Source organism: Amaranthus tricolor, chromosome 9 (genome assembly GCF_026212465.1).
Source record: "Amaranthus tricolor cultivar Red isolate AtriRed21 chromosome 9, ASM2621246v1, whole genome shotgun sequence".
NCBI lineage: Eukaryota > Viridiplantae > Streptophyta > Magnoliopsida > Caryophyllales > Amaranthaceae > Amaranthus > Amaranthus tricolor.
This window is the reverse complement of record NC_080055.1, coordinates 11,797,866-11,812,712: the sequence shown is the minus strand read 5'-3', so window position 1 is coordinate 11,812,712 and position 14,847 is coordinate 11,797,866. Positions and strand designations below refer to the sequence as shown.

Genomic DNA, 14,847 nt, shown 5'->3' with positions numbered 1-14,847 from the left:
TAGGAAATTTGAATTTTCTATAATTTGGTTTAAATTGGATTGACAAAAAAAATAATTTTGATTTGAATATATTTTATCCTAATAAAAAAATAAGAATCGTTTGAATTAAAATATAAGATCACCAACTACTACCGGAGTAAACCCAATATGCAAATGTGTAGACAAAGTTTAGTAAGTGTGCCAACAAAAAACTTAGGGCAATTTATCTAGGAATTCGAGTTTTATTTTATCAACCTCACTTTGCAATTGCCATTTTCAATTTACTATTTTGATATCCAAAATCTATGTTTTAGTTAGAAATTTGTTTTGAATTGGACTAGAAACATAAAAATTAAAAAAAATTAGGTTGTTGATTCAGATAAATATGGTTTGGATTAGAGCTGTTCATGGGCAGGCTACCCGTCAGGCTCGACCCACTCGGCTCGAAAAACGGGCTAGTACGGACCACGTATTTGAAAAAAAAAATTAAACTTTGGACGGGTAATACCCGCCCGCCAAGATAAATGGGCAGGTAGCGACGCAAAAAAAATACCCACTGGTATACCCGTCCACCCGCTTAGTTTAATATATTAATAATTAATAATAATTATATTATTTTTCATGTTAGCTCTACATTATCCAATTCCAATTTTCCAATAATTTCTATCTTTCAGTTCTCATATATTCTCTATAACTCTCGATTTCCGCCACCTAATTCTCATTTTCCAATCCCCTACTTTTATATTTATGTAATTTGAGTATTTTGAGATTTTTTATATATTCAGAGTATTTTAGACAATGTATTGTGTTATTATATTTGTTATTAAGAATTAACATTATAATTTGTATTGTATTTTAATTTTTATATAAGAAATATTCGCTTACCTGCGGGTCCCGCCCGTTAAGAAAATGGGCTGGTAGCAACAAAAAAATATACCCGCAAATGCGGGCGGAATTTTGAATATTTGAGCCCTTTTTAAGGCATTATCCGATCCATTATCCACCCATGAACAGCTTTAATTTAGATTCATATTTTAAAACAAAAATTGACTAGAATTAATATGAAAATCAAATCCATAATCAAACTTTCACGCTTTTATATAACGAGTTTTCCTATTTTTTAGTGAGAATAAAGGTTAGGTTATTGTGATTTTATTTTATATATTTAATAAATTCATTTGTTATGTACGAAATATATTTTTAGAAATGCACGCCTAAATAGTAAGTTGCAAGTATTTAAGTGCATATTTTCATGATACTCCACATATTTTCATAAAATCAATACTTAAATTTATATTAGTCATCTCAAACACACATTTTCATTATATCAACTTTTTATTATTCTCAAGTGAGAATGATTTCATGCAGTGTTTTATTATACTCTACTATAATCGAAAACAAAGAATTATAAATCTTTGCTTTCATAACGTATCAAGAGAATCAATAAGTGATTGCATTCTCCATAGCTCCATCCTATAGTAGGCTCTAATATTTCAAGTTTTCAAGCACACAACCACCACACAAATTTGTCAAGCTAGAACACTAATGTTCCTTGCATCAATGAAGGTGAAAACACCGACCTTCGCCTGTCTCTGAACCATCCTCCTCCTCGTCCTCCATCTCCACCTCCTCCTCAGAGTAATCATCACTACTATAATACCTTCCTCTAACCCCTTCTCCTTCAGAAAGGCTTGATCGTTGAGGGGTAAATAACACTCCTACATTAACTTCATAATCTATCTCTGACCACCTCCTGTTTTGGTTTCTAGACCCTTCATTGCTTATTCCACTACTCGTCCTAATAATTCCGGGGTTGGTGTATCTGTTGCTGTCGAAACCATATATGTCCGAATTGTGAAACAAAGGCATTGATGTTGCATTACTAAGTTGTGCAACATTTAAGTTGCTATTTTGCCTTTTCATCACTCGTTTCTTCCACCCATTTAGCGATTTTCTCACGCGTTCAGTGATTACTGTTCTCTTATACCTTGATCCCATCTGCAGTGCCATTAAATTTCTTTTATAAAGAGTTCACAATACTACGAAAAACTTGTTTACACTATCTACACATTAGCTAAGAATATGTATTTACCTGTGTGATTATGACATAGAGTGGGAATGTAATGAAGCTACACCAAACTTGAGTGATTGTCCTGCATTAATATTAGTGAAGTCATATATTCCATCACCTCAATGCCAGTATATGGCCCCACCTCGGCGGGGTTTGGAGGGACTAAATGCATGCAACTTTACCCTTGTTGGTGATAACAAAGAGATTGTTTCTAATAGACCCTTGGTAACAAATATCATCACCAGCTTCATATATTGAGTAAATGGCTCCCACCTAAGCGGGGTTTGCAGGGACTAGATGTACGCAACCTTACCCTTACTGGTGATAACAAAGACATTGTTTCTAATAGAACCCCAAACATCATCACCAGCTCCACATATTGAGTAAATGACTCCCACTTGGCGGGGTTTGGAGGGGCTAGATATACGCAACCTTACCCTAGGTGCCTGCTGGTGATAACAAAGAGATTGTTTCTGATAGAAACTTGTAAACAAATATCATCACCAGCTTCACATATCGAGTCTTTCTAATATAGTCCATCATAGCAAGAAATTCAGGTGATTAGTTACCCAAATGCTAATCGAATCACAATGAAGGTCGGGTTGCTCATAAAGCAAGACGTTCCATCGATTTCCCACTGCGAAAAAGTGAAGGGGGTGTTTATATAATGATGTTAGAAAACATAGAAATGAATTTCTGAAGTATTAACTGCTTACCACAGACCATAAGAACATTGCCATCTCAAATGCATTCTGTTGCTTTCAACAATTACACAATAAACATCAGTATTAAAAAGTTATATTTGGTAAAATGCTTAAAATTGATAATGGTACTGATTCTTGCTCACTTGGAAAGATATGAATTGTATGAACCTAAGTAGTAGCCTAGGCTTCTTAAACCAGAAGAACTCATCACTCAACTCGACTTTAAACTCTTGCGTTTTCACATATGATTGTGTATCCATGATCTCTACCGCGAGTTTTACCACTATGTGGTGCAGCTTTGTGCCGATTATCATTATTATCTTCCATATTACACAAACGGAAAACAAATAAGTTAGCTTGATAATTCAAAGGTTTAGACATATACACTAGATATGCCAAAGAAATGAACTTACAATGGCAGGAAGAAATGAAAGCCAGAAGTAGATGTTAGATCCTGATCAGATGGGGTAGTATAAGTTAGTGATGTTTTGGAGATAGCGAGTTAGAATAGCTTATATATCAAAAAAATACGAGAATTTTTGTTGGATAAAGTACCATGAAAGTCGAGGAAAATGCAAAATATGGCATAGATCCAAAGAGGCAAGCTGTAGATAAAGAAACAAATTACGGATAGAAATGTTATGGAGCAGTGTTGCATGATTTACTAATCTCTTAGCGAATCATGAATTGAAAAAAGCGAATAGTGGTATGTATTAACCTACTTTTGGGTCCTTTTGAGCGAATTGCGAATTAAAAAAGCGAATTAGCTGGCGAATTATGTTGCACACAGATTGAAAAAGTGTAATGTCTAGTTTAATAACTATTGTTGATCACTCACACATACCACACATAGTAAACTACTAATTCAAAGCCATATAGTCACGTTAGTTGGTGATCTCGTAGAGTTATTCAATGAACTGCAGCTCGAAAGAAAGGATGACATGAAATTTCGATTTCGAACATGTGATGAAAAGATATAGTACCTGATGCCAACGATATCACGAAATTCTTCATCCATACTTCTGACCATGTAATTGAGAAAATCATAGGACATTGGGAGTTGATGAGTCTGTTGTTTTATAGTTTTATCAAAAAATTACTCCTTTGACCATACAAACGGGATGATGTTATCCAGGGAAAATTCTACGTGCTTACAACAATAAATCCAAAGCGGAGAGCATTGTAATCAAACTTGTTGATCGAATTCCAAAATTGTCGGCTGAAACAAAGCTATATACTGAGATAGTTTCAGATAGAAAAACAAACTCACTATGCAACTGGTAAAATTTAGAAGAAAATCACACAAATGGTTATTTCTTATTAATCGTCTTGCAATCTAACATCCCAAGGATGATTCTTATACGAGTAAAGTGCAAGTGATCATACCAGCCAAATAAGTACTTTGTGTTGGCTCCAAGGGTGCGATGCATGGTGGACAACGAATGTACACAATCGTTTCAGTTTCGTGTGGTCTAGTTCAAAAAATCAAGGAAAAAAAATCATGTTCGATAACAAATCATAACCCATTAAGATACAATTAGACTCATATTCTAATACCCCAATGGCATTATCTGGCTCGCATCTAGGCTGGGATTTGGGGGTCAAATGTATAACACCTCACCCTTGTTACTTGTTAGTGATAACAAAGATGTTGCTTTGATTGACCCTTGGTAGCAAATATCATTGGAAACTTCACATTAATAAGAGTTCCACATGGATAATGAGTCATTTTAATATTGCACATTATGATCCGAAACTAAAGAATTATAATTCTGTGGCCCCATCAAAATAAAGAACGTATACAACTAATCTATGAAACTAATGGAAAAGAAAATACAGATTCGTAATATTAGACCTTCTGCATTTTCTAAAGCCATGGATTTTGCTTCATTTTCCCATGTCCTCCAGCTATAAATCTTCAAAAAAAGGGGATAAGAAAGTCAGAACCATTCCAAAACATAGTTTATCATTAAATGAAGAAATCAATAGGGATTGTCGATCCAAACGAACCTTAAAAACAGCTAATGCAATGGTCACAGCACTGTAAGTGGCATGAGTTATACCAAGAACAAACAGCAGACGATGAAGCTGCTCGAGGCTTTCGTATGAAGCAAATGACTCATATCCCTTTACATTAAAGTTACACACAGTTTATTCCTTACAATAACATCATGATCATTATAAGATATATGACACCTTTCTTTAGTTAAGTGAATCAATTACCTTAGAACAATATCTGTGCAAGTAACGATGATTTGCATCCTTGGAGTTATTAACAACAATGAGTTCTTCAGCGATTCTTACTGTTTCAGTTAATGTTGTCTCGGGTATACATGGGTAGAATTTAGTGCCAAATACCGATGATTTTACACAAATCCTCGCCACAAAAATACTCCAATGACCCAACAGAAGTGACAGTACTCCAAATACTATAAGCTCTACAAAAATTAGCTATGTGTAAAATTATGTACTTCAGTAAGTATAAACTAAATCACAAAATAATAAGTATAAAATGTATGCACATCATTTTCTTTTCATGTATTGCTGGATGCTCATAAACCAAGAACCACAAATATGAGAAACCAAGGAAGGAATGAACCAATTCAACGAAAAGCTTAAATCGGTGGTTGAAGTCCTATACTATGTTATTTACTCTAACACAACCTCTTATATGAGAACCTTTTAGGCTAAAAGCATGGATGCAACACAACTACACAGATCCTTCACATATGAGGGGTAGATGAATTCAAAATCATAATCTTATGTCACGTCAGCGGAATATATTAGATATGATGATGATGATAAATCTTATGTCACATTGTTTTCTGATGTCATTTCAAAATACCAATTTAACCAAAAATTTTGATTGGTTGAATCCTTATTATATGCTTGTTGGAAATGTGAAGGATTCTTCCAAGCCTTTCAAAGCAACAAAATTCAGATTTCATAACGTTAGAGATGTGTCTAGAATGAAATGTATGAAGTGACACGAACTTGTTGCATTAAGAAAGTTATTTCTCGAATATCCTAAGTGCTTATAAACAAGACTTTCCCAAGGTTAACACACCCACCAAAAATGATGTACACTCACTACTTTAGGTGTGGAGCAAATACCGCTCTTGCACAAGTGAATAGCAGAAGAGATAAAAGGATCATAGATTGTGTGTCTCCAAGAGAATGAAACAAACACAATATATAGGTACCTCCCAGCAACTCTAATTCAACATCATTAAGCTTAGTCAAAAAGCATGAATGAATTTTAAGGTCCATAGTCTTTAAAGGTCCATTTCTCCAACATAACAATTAAGTGGACTAAGCCTTGAACTTGATGTTTAGTGAGATGAGGCAACAACACATAAGTCCTTGAGAGTGAACTGTATCCTGAACTCCAAGGACCTTTGATCAAACAATTGAAACAAGTCTTGAACATGTAAGATTTGAATTGAGACTCTCAAATCATATGTCTTACCTAGAGAGACTTTGCTTCAATTATATGGTGTATTTTTTTATGGCCTATGCACCTACCTTGATTTTTACGAGTGCTTTAATTGAATATAAGCCTAAAATTTCACATAGAAGATGGTCAACCTCCACACTCACATAGGTGATTGTCTCAAAAAGTAGTACACCACAAAGTATTGCATGATCCTAAGAGCCAAAAAACTCATCCCTCATATGAAGAGCTACAAGTGCCATTGGGATAGGAAAGATGCATGCTTATCCACTGTTGGTCTTTAGCCCTACCGCCCTCAATGCATCAAGAATCATTTTCCTTGATAATCCCTTTTGTAAAAGAATCTGCTAGATTTTTGGAGATTTCACATAATCCATAGATCAAAAGGTTTCTTTTCAAGTTTCTTATGTGGTACTCTATTAAGCAAATAACAAACAGAAAGAATAGTTTCATCCAAAAAAGAAAATTTGACAAACCAAAACAAATTAACATAGCATTCATCATTTCTTCTAAAGTCCTATTTTTCCTTTCTGCTATGCTATTTTGTTAGGTGCACTTAGTTCAAGAATAATTTCATACTTATCACAAAATTTAGACAAAGTTTTAGTGCTATATTCTCCTCCAAGATCTGATCTTAACCTTTTAATCTTAAAATCAAGTTGGTTTTCCGCTTCGATTTTATATTGCAAAAATGCAATTTCGATCTCATCTTTACTTCAAAGCATGGAGTAAAAATACGGTCATTTCACTACCTATACCCGCGATTGCGACTGCATTTTTACACCAAAAGTTTTATGTACATAGATTTTAGTGTACCTCGAGAAATCATCCACAAAATATATAATATTTTCTCCAATACAAGTGCAATTTTTAAAGTCCGCTAAATTCGAGCGTACCAATTTGAATGAACAAGTACTTCTATGTGCCACTTGCTTAAATGATCTCTTTGAATATTTGGTTTCCACACAAATTAGACATTTTCTTTTTTCATCATTTCTTTGAAAGGTGATTATATTTAAATCTTTCAATCTATACATGAATTTTAAGTTCAAATGTCCTAACCTAGAATGCCAAATGTCCAAAGACTTATCAAGTAAGCAATAGAAGAACTTTCATTAGTACAAACAAACCTCTGCATTGATACCCTTTCCCAACAACTTCTCCTTCATTAGAGATTACAATATCTTGAAACTAAGTTTCTCCAATAAGAAGATACATATAAAACATTACTCAAACTAAGAGATTTCCCCAAAGAAAGTTTAAGAAGAACCTTTCCTTTGCCAAGTGAAATAATTTGCCAAGATTGATACGATGCTAAGAACTTAGATGAACGATGCAAACAACAAAGAATAAAATAATGTTTGATAATGTAACCTTACAAAGAGACACAAAGATGGCTACGTCCTCCGTCGTGTGTAGTTTCTGTTTATATTATATCAATGGAGTATAAGATACTCTTACAAATGAAGTATTACAATTGTGTAAGAGATAAAACACAAGGCTATGTGTTTGGCTTAGGGGTTGTGTTTGATGTATCTGATATGTGAATGAGAGCTCTCTATTTATAGGAGAAATCACACTAAGTAACATTAAGTACATTAAAGCTATGAATAAATGATAATGAAACAGCCCCAAGTACTTGAAGAGTCAAAAACAGCATCCTAGGAGTATCAGAGACTTCGCTCGATCAAAATAGGGGCTCGCTCGGTCGAGCGGGCTACAGAAAGTTTCTGGTTGCATTCTGTTTGCTCGCTTGACCCATCCCGGAGCTCGCTCTGTCGAGCAAGCTGGTCGAGCGGCACTTCAGAGGGCTTCTGACAGTATTGCTCGACTTGCATAGTAGAGCATCTTGAATTAAACATTTGCACTTCTTTATCAAGTCCCATAACTCCCACGAATAACTCACACTTCATTACCTCATTAATCCATACTTTTAATCACCATCATAAATCACAACCATCAAGACTCAACTTAATACACCCACATTAACACACTCATGGGATTCCATCCGAAGAGTCACACATGAATGCACACATCAATTGTGCACTCAAGTCACACCATTCATGATACCATTCATAACACCAAGAACTCACGCGGTGCAATTGTTTTTTGAAAGGGAAGGTTGTTGGACCCAACAATGGCAATAGGAAGTGTAGAAGATAGTAGAAAAAATAGGGTATGCACAAGATTAATCAAAAGCTTAAAGCTTTGATGAACAAAGCTCACACACATTACATAAATGGCGTCTTAGACACCTCCCCCTTAAATGGGATTATATTTCACTAAGTAATCAACATTACATTAATGAAACACCTCTCACAATCCTTGATCACACACAATCAAGCCAAAGTTTAAACCTTTAATGGTACTCACTCATCAAATACAAGAAAACACTAGAGGTATCCTAACATTTTTCTCTTGTATTAGCCAGCACACTCTACATTCCAATCTGATTAAGAGCCTTCGCATACCCCCCAAATAAAGAATATCCCAAGGATAAAGTAGACTACTTGCCCCCCAAGTATCGACCAAAACAGAAAAATCGTTTTTGGCCCTGCACCAGGGTGCTTGGACGAGCATTATATGTGCTCGAATGAGCACTATTCCCTTCGTTCAAGGCAGCTTCCAAGTTTTTTATGCCTTGTTTGAGGCATACCCAATATGCACCTTCTTACCTTGTTCAAGGCACCTCTTGCCTTTTTCCAAGGCACCCTTCATGCACTCACATCTTCTTGTTCTTTGTTGCTCTATCACCATGGCACATCAAAGATCCTCCTTCATTGCTTCCTTGAAGCCCAAACTTCAATGCACTCAACCCCCTTGCACCACTATCATTTCTCACAACATGGTGTGCATTGGCTTGAGCCATTTGGTGATCAACATCACCTCCAAGCAATGGTAATTTAGCACTTGCTCTAACATTTTCCATGTAGACATGCTCACCATTTTTGACTTCTTCAAAGTCTTCCATGAGTGCCTTATTGAAAAAAAAATGCCTTGGAGCCCTAGTGTCTAAGACCCATTCATGTTTGTTCTCCACCAAATTTGCTTCAAAAACTACGACAATTGCCTCAAAATTTCCTCGATGAGATTTGCTTATGGCTTCTTCCTTTGTAGAATATTTACAATAATTATTCCAAGTGGATGGAAATTTTTCTATATAATATTTACTAGTAAAGTTTCACATAGTTTCATCCCTCACCAATAATTTTATATATTCATATTCATGAACTTGATCCATTATAGGTTTTTCATCAACCATTTTAATAGTAATCCATTTTCCTTACTACATCATCCAAATCATAATTCTTTAGCAAAGTTTTCCAAATTTCTTTACTATATTCATTATTAAAAAAACAAGTCAAAAAGTATGTTGTTAATGTGATTTAAGAGATGTCCCCTTACCAACTTGCTATCTTTCTCATGTTTTGCTAGAGCATCTTCCCCCGTCTTCTTTTGAGCATCGGTGAGAGTAGTGGAAGAAGAGCTTGAATCTCCTTTGGTTCTTTTATCGTAAAGCACATAGTGAACTCAGGGGCAAATGTGGTCTTAATCATTTTACAAGTTATATCTCTAAATATGCTAACAATGTACTGGTTAAGTTGGTCAATATATTGGTGTGCGACAACATTGTCCTAGGTTCAAGCCTTATTATCAACAATTTTAAAAATAATACTTAATACATTGACATCATTTGATCTTATTTTGGATCCACCCCAATCAACTTCAAGTTGTTCAAAGAAGATAACTATTGAGACCACCTCTTATAATCAGAACCATATAGAGGTTTAAGCTTGGAAACATCGAAAAGAATCTTAGCAAGTACACCAGAACCCAAAGAAGACAAAATAATAACTTTCTTAAATTGCTGGAAATATGAAAGACTCTTCCAAGACTATAAGTAACAAAATTCAGAATATTAGAGATGTGTTTAGTAGTGTATTTAGAAGGAAATATCCTAACTGTAAATAAACGGAACTTTCCCAAAGTCAACACACCTACCAAAAATGATATACACTCACTACTTTAGGTGCGGAGGAAACACCACTTTTGCACAAGTGAATAGAAGAAGAAAAGATAAGAGATTAGAGATTGTGTGTCCCTAGAAGAATGAAACAAACACAATATGTAGACAGCTTCTGACAGCTCTATTTCAACTTCATTAAGGTTATTCAACTAGTATAAATGTGATTTAATAAGATTAAATCACTCCATGAATGACATTTATAAATGTGTTTTAATAAGATTAAATCACTCCATGAATGACATCTAAAGGTCTATGTATGTAGTCTTTAAAGGTTCATTTCTCCAACAGCTATATACCTCATCACACATTTAATACTAACCATCGACAAACGTTAATCAAGAACATTGTCACTGTGTCACATAATTTGCTAATTTCCTCGTAAATCCTGAATCAAATAAGAAATTACATTCGATTTTGGACTATTTTTTTGGCCATTTTAAGTGAATAGCAAATTCAAAAATTAAATTAGCTAATAAATTATATTTACACCTATCAAGAAACATAATTAAATTATGTTATACTTTTAATCAAATAACATGAGTTATGACCTAAACAGGCCTGAGCCTAAAATTCCCATATGATCAAAAATTTTCACTTTAGTAATAAAAAGATTATATTAAATCACCTTTTGTAGAAACAACTTCACATAAATATATAAATCATGTTACACCAATAAATGCATGGATTACCTTCTTTAATTTTGTTAAAAGCAGGTAGTAAAGGTTTCCTTTTTCTCTTATCTAACCACTGACAAACATTAATCAAGAACAAACATTATTGTCAGAAAATATAATTTGTTTGAAATATTATGAATATAATTCATCAATATTGATGAATAAAGAAAAATACCTCGCCGAAGACTTCAACAGATTTGGTGAAGAGGAAGACAGAGGCTACCATGAGAGACAGAACTGTGGCGAGTGCCCATGTTGGTGTTTCTGTTAATGAACGTTCTTCCACCTCCATTGTTGCGATTCTCTAAATTTTTATGATCTAAATTTTACTTATAATTTTATTTATGGTTTAAAAGTAAAATATAAACGCCTAAAATTTGCTAATTCTTTGCAGGCAAAAAAAATCATACTATATTTTTGGAAATTTTCACTGTTCATTGCAAAGAAGGGAAATTTTCCATCCTCATATCATACTCCCCACTAAAACAATAAAATACTAGACATGTGTCACTACTATAAGAGTTTTTTTCTGCCTAAAGCTACATAAGATATTTATGAGAAAAAATTAATTAATTTCTTCTCAATCATCATCTATCATAACTAATAAATGAGTAAATTCCTATAGTCAGTTTTGGTAAAAGTAATGTAAGCAATAAATTATCAAAGATTTCAAACTATTAAAAATCATATTCTCTACTAAAATAATAAAATAGTAGATATGTGTCACTACTACAAGAGTTTTTTTCCCGCCTAGAGCTACATAAGATACTTATGGGAACAAAATTAATCAATTTCTTCTCAATCTATCATAACTATCATATCATCATATCATACTCTCTACTAAATTAATAAAATACTAGACATATGTTACTATTACAAGAGTTTTTTTTCGCCTAAAGCTACATAAGATACTTATGGGAACAAAATCAATTAATTTCTTCTCAATCTATCATAACTAATGAATGAGTAAATTTTATTAAATTCCTATACTCAGTTTTGGTAAAACTAATATAACCAATGAATTTTCAAAGATTTCAAACTATTAAAAATGTTTCCAAAATTTTAGTCAATTATATACAAAGTTAACAGCATTTTCCTTCAAATATTCTCTTTTTATATCATCATTATAATCAGTATTCATTAATAAAATTTACATTTATTTCTAAGCTTGTGATTTTTCTTTATCAAACTGATATTCTAGTTTTTCAAACTATAAATTTGAATTTGGTTGTAATTAATTGGACATACAATCTAATTGCACATAAATTATTAATTCCTCATCAAGAATGATAATATATTTGATTTAGAAGTCAATTTCCCCTCAGAATAGATATCAAACAAAAATGAATTGTCCTTCTATTACAAGGTGTCATTGAAAATTAATTAGACAAATTGTAACGGATGTGAAAGATAATAAATAACCAAGTAAAGCATGAATACAGTATAACTATTATTATTTTCTTTTTATTGTTGTTAATTTCATTATTTATTATTTATCATATATCGTTAATGTTATGAATGGTATGACTTGAGTGCACATTTGATGGGTGCATTCGTGTGATGACTTATGGGATGAAATCTTAGGAAAGTCATGAATGAGTGTATTAAGTTTTGTCTTAATGTTTGAGGTTTATGATGATGATTAAAGTATGAATTAATGAGTTAATCATGGGAGTAATGAGACTTAATGAAGAAGTGTAAAGGTTTAATTCAAGATGCTCTACAATGCAAATCGAGCAATGCTGTCAGAAGCCCTCTGAAGTGCCGCTCGACCAGCTCGCTCGACCGAGCGAGCTTCAGGATGGGTCGAGCGAGCAGACAGAATGTAACCAGAAATTTCCTGCAGACCGCTCGACCAGGCCGCTCGACCGAGCGAGCCTCTGCTTTGGTCGAGCGATGTCTCTGATGCTCCTAGGATGCTGTTTTTGACTCTTCAAGTGCTTTGAGCTATTTCATTGTCATTTATTCATAGTTTTAATGTACTCAATGTTATTTAATGTGATCTCCCCTATAAATAGAGAGCTCATTTGCTCATCCAAGACATCCGCAAAAAAAAATACACCCCAAGCCAAACACTAGCCTATATCTCTTCTCTATTGTAATTCTCCATATTTGAGAGTTCTTTGAACTCCTTTGATAATATAAGAGACACTACGCACACCGGAGGACGTAGCCTAAGTTGGGTGAACCTCGTTAAATCTTTGTGTCGTTTTATTGCATTATTTTCTCCTTCAAAACATCGATATCATTGATAGCATAATTTGTTTGTCACAAGAACTCATACATTCGATCTTGGCAACATTGGAGTTTGAAACACATTGTTCGAACTCTAATATAACATCGTTTCAGTTAACAATTATGAATAAAATTCATTTATTTTAATTGTTTTGTTACTCATATTTATTTGTCAATTTTTTAAGAAAATTTAAGTTTATATTAGTAATATATGCTCTTTTTTAATTATTAGGTAAAAGTATTTCCTATGTTTTTATTGTTCTTTCCAAATATAATTTACAAATTTTAGTGTCAAACTATGACTATAATTTCTCATTGATTTATATAAAAAACATAGTTATGTGTGATCTTGATAGATTCGTCTCAATATATATTTTCTAAATATATATCAAGTTTTTAGAATTTTTAAAAACTCACAATTAAAATTATTTAACTTTTAATTAAGCTTGCATTGGGATGCATGGGAAGAACAAATGAAAATATAGAATACTTATGAAGTACTTTTTAGTAATCTAATACTTTTATGCAAAAAAATACTTTTAATTTCGTGCTTGGCACTTGGCACGGGTAAATACCTAGTATACCTTAACGTTCTGAATATTAACCCAAATTTTTAAAGCTAAGCTCCTAACCATTTTCACCATGATGTGTCAGAATATCAAATCAAACATTTTCACGATGGAATTACATTTACTAAGCTGACTCAATTTATATAATATTAATTACATACATTAACTTTTTAGATGATGAGTCAAAATATCAAATCAAACATTTTCACGATGGAACCATTTTTATTGGTCTGACTCAATTTATATTTAAATTAATTGCGTACAATCTTAAAATAAAAATTTATAGTTGTTAAGTGATTAGTTTTTAAAGTAAAGTTTTTAATGCGATTACTTATAACATCAATATAATTATTAACAAATTTAAAGTGATTATTTCTTAGTTGCACTGATTTTATAAGTTTTTCTCAAATAAGACGATTTAGTATAAACTTGAAATATTGTAAAGGCGAAGTCCCTTTGAACCTCAATAAAAATCCGCCTCTAAAGTTGAGAAGGCACTCGAGAAAATATTTTTTAGATTTTATTGCCGACTTTGATATTGCTAAATAATCAAAAATTTCTTCACTAGCTCGACGTGCAAATGTATTTTTAATATTGTGAAGTACTTCTACCACTTTGTTTATAAGCTAAGACTTAGTAAGAGTAGAAATAGCCAAATATGTACCTTCAACAATTTTTTCATTCTAACCCAATAATTTTCTCTAAAATCATTACAAAATTGTTTATAGAGAGTTACGGAATAAAACTACTATACAGAGGTGATTATAATATGAGTTCAGTCGATCTTTACATTTTTAAACAGCTTAATTGAAAAGGCGAATTTTTAAATTAATTGAAATTTTATCTAATTAAATATGATTTATTTGGGACTAAGTAAGTTGAATTAATTAAATTAGGCTAAGTATGATTTGTATTTGGGTAATCCTTGATTAAAAGTTGCTAATGGTATTACGTTTGGATTAGTCCTTATCTATCTCATGGAAATTTTCACTTGTTTTGACACATAGCCCTTACGTGTCCATTTCATGTGTCTTGCTTGACACTTTGTATCCTTGTCCCTTCCCTCATAACACAAGATCATTAGACTCTCATATCACCTTTATTTTTCAAAAGTAAATCAAAAAAAATTATGAG

General features: G+C 32.9%; 1 protein-coding gene across 1 annotated transcript; it reads right to left on the bottom strand.

The window, feature by feature from the left end:
* Positions 1-1,278: 1,278 nt before the first annotated feature.
* On the bottom strand, positions 1,279-13,384 carry LOC130823831 (MLO-like protein 4). Its single transcript, XM_057688626.1, has 15 exons — positions 11,085-13,384; positions 10,925-10,982; positions 4,978-5,192; positions 4,765-4,881; positions 4,610-4,670; positions 4,141-4,226; positions 3,910-3,984; positions 3,738-3,823; positions 3,310-3,359; positions 3,168-3,208; positions 2,898-3,074; positions 2,767-2,802; positions 2,620-2,687; positions 2,072-2,132; positions 1,279-1,977 (listed from the first exon to the last, which is right to left on the bottom strand). The coding sequence occupies exons 1-15, from the start codon at positions 11,199-11,201 to the stop codon at positions 1,537-1,539; spliced, it is 1,689 nt and encodes a 562-aa protein (XP_057544609.1). The 5' UTR covers positions 11,202-13,384; the 3' UTR covers positions 1,279-1,536.
* Between the last annotated feature and the right edge of the window lie 1,463 nt (positions 13,385-14,847).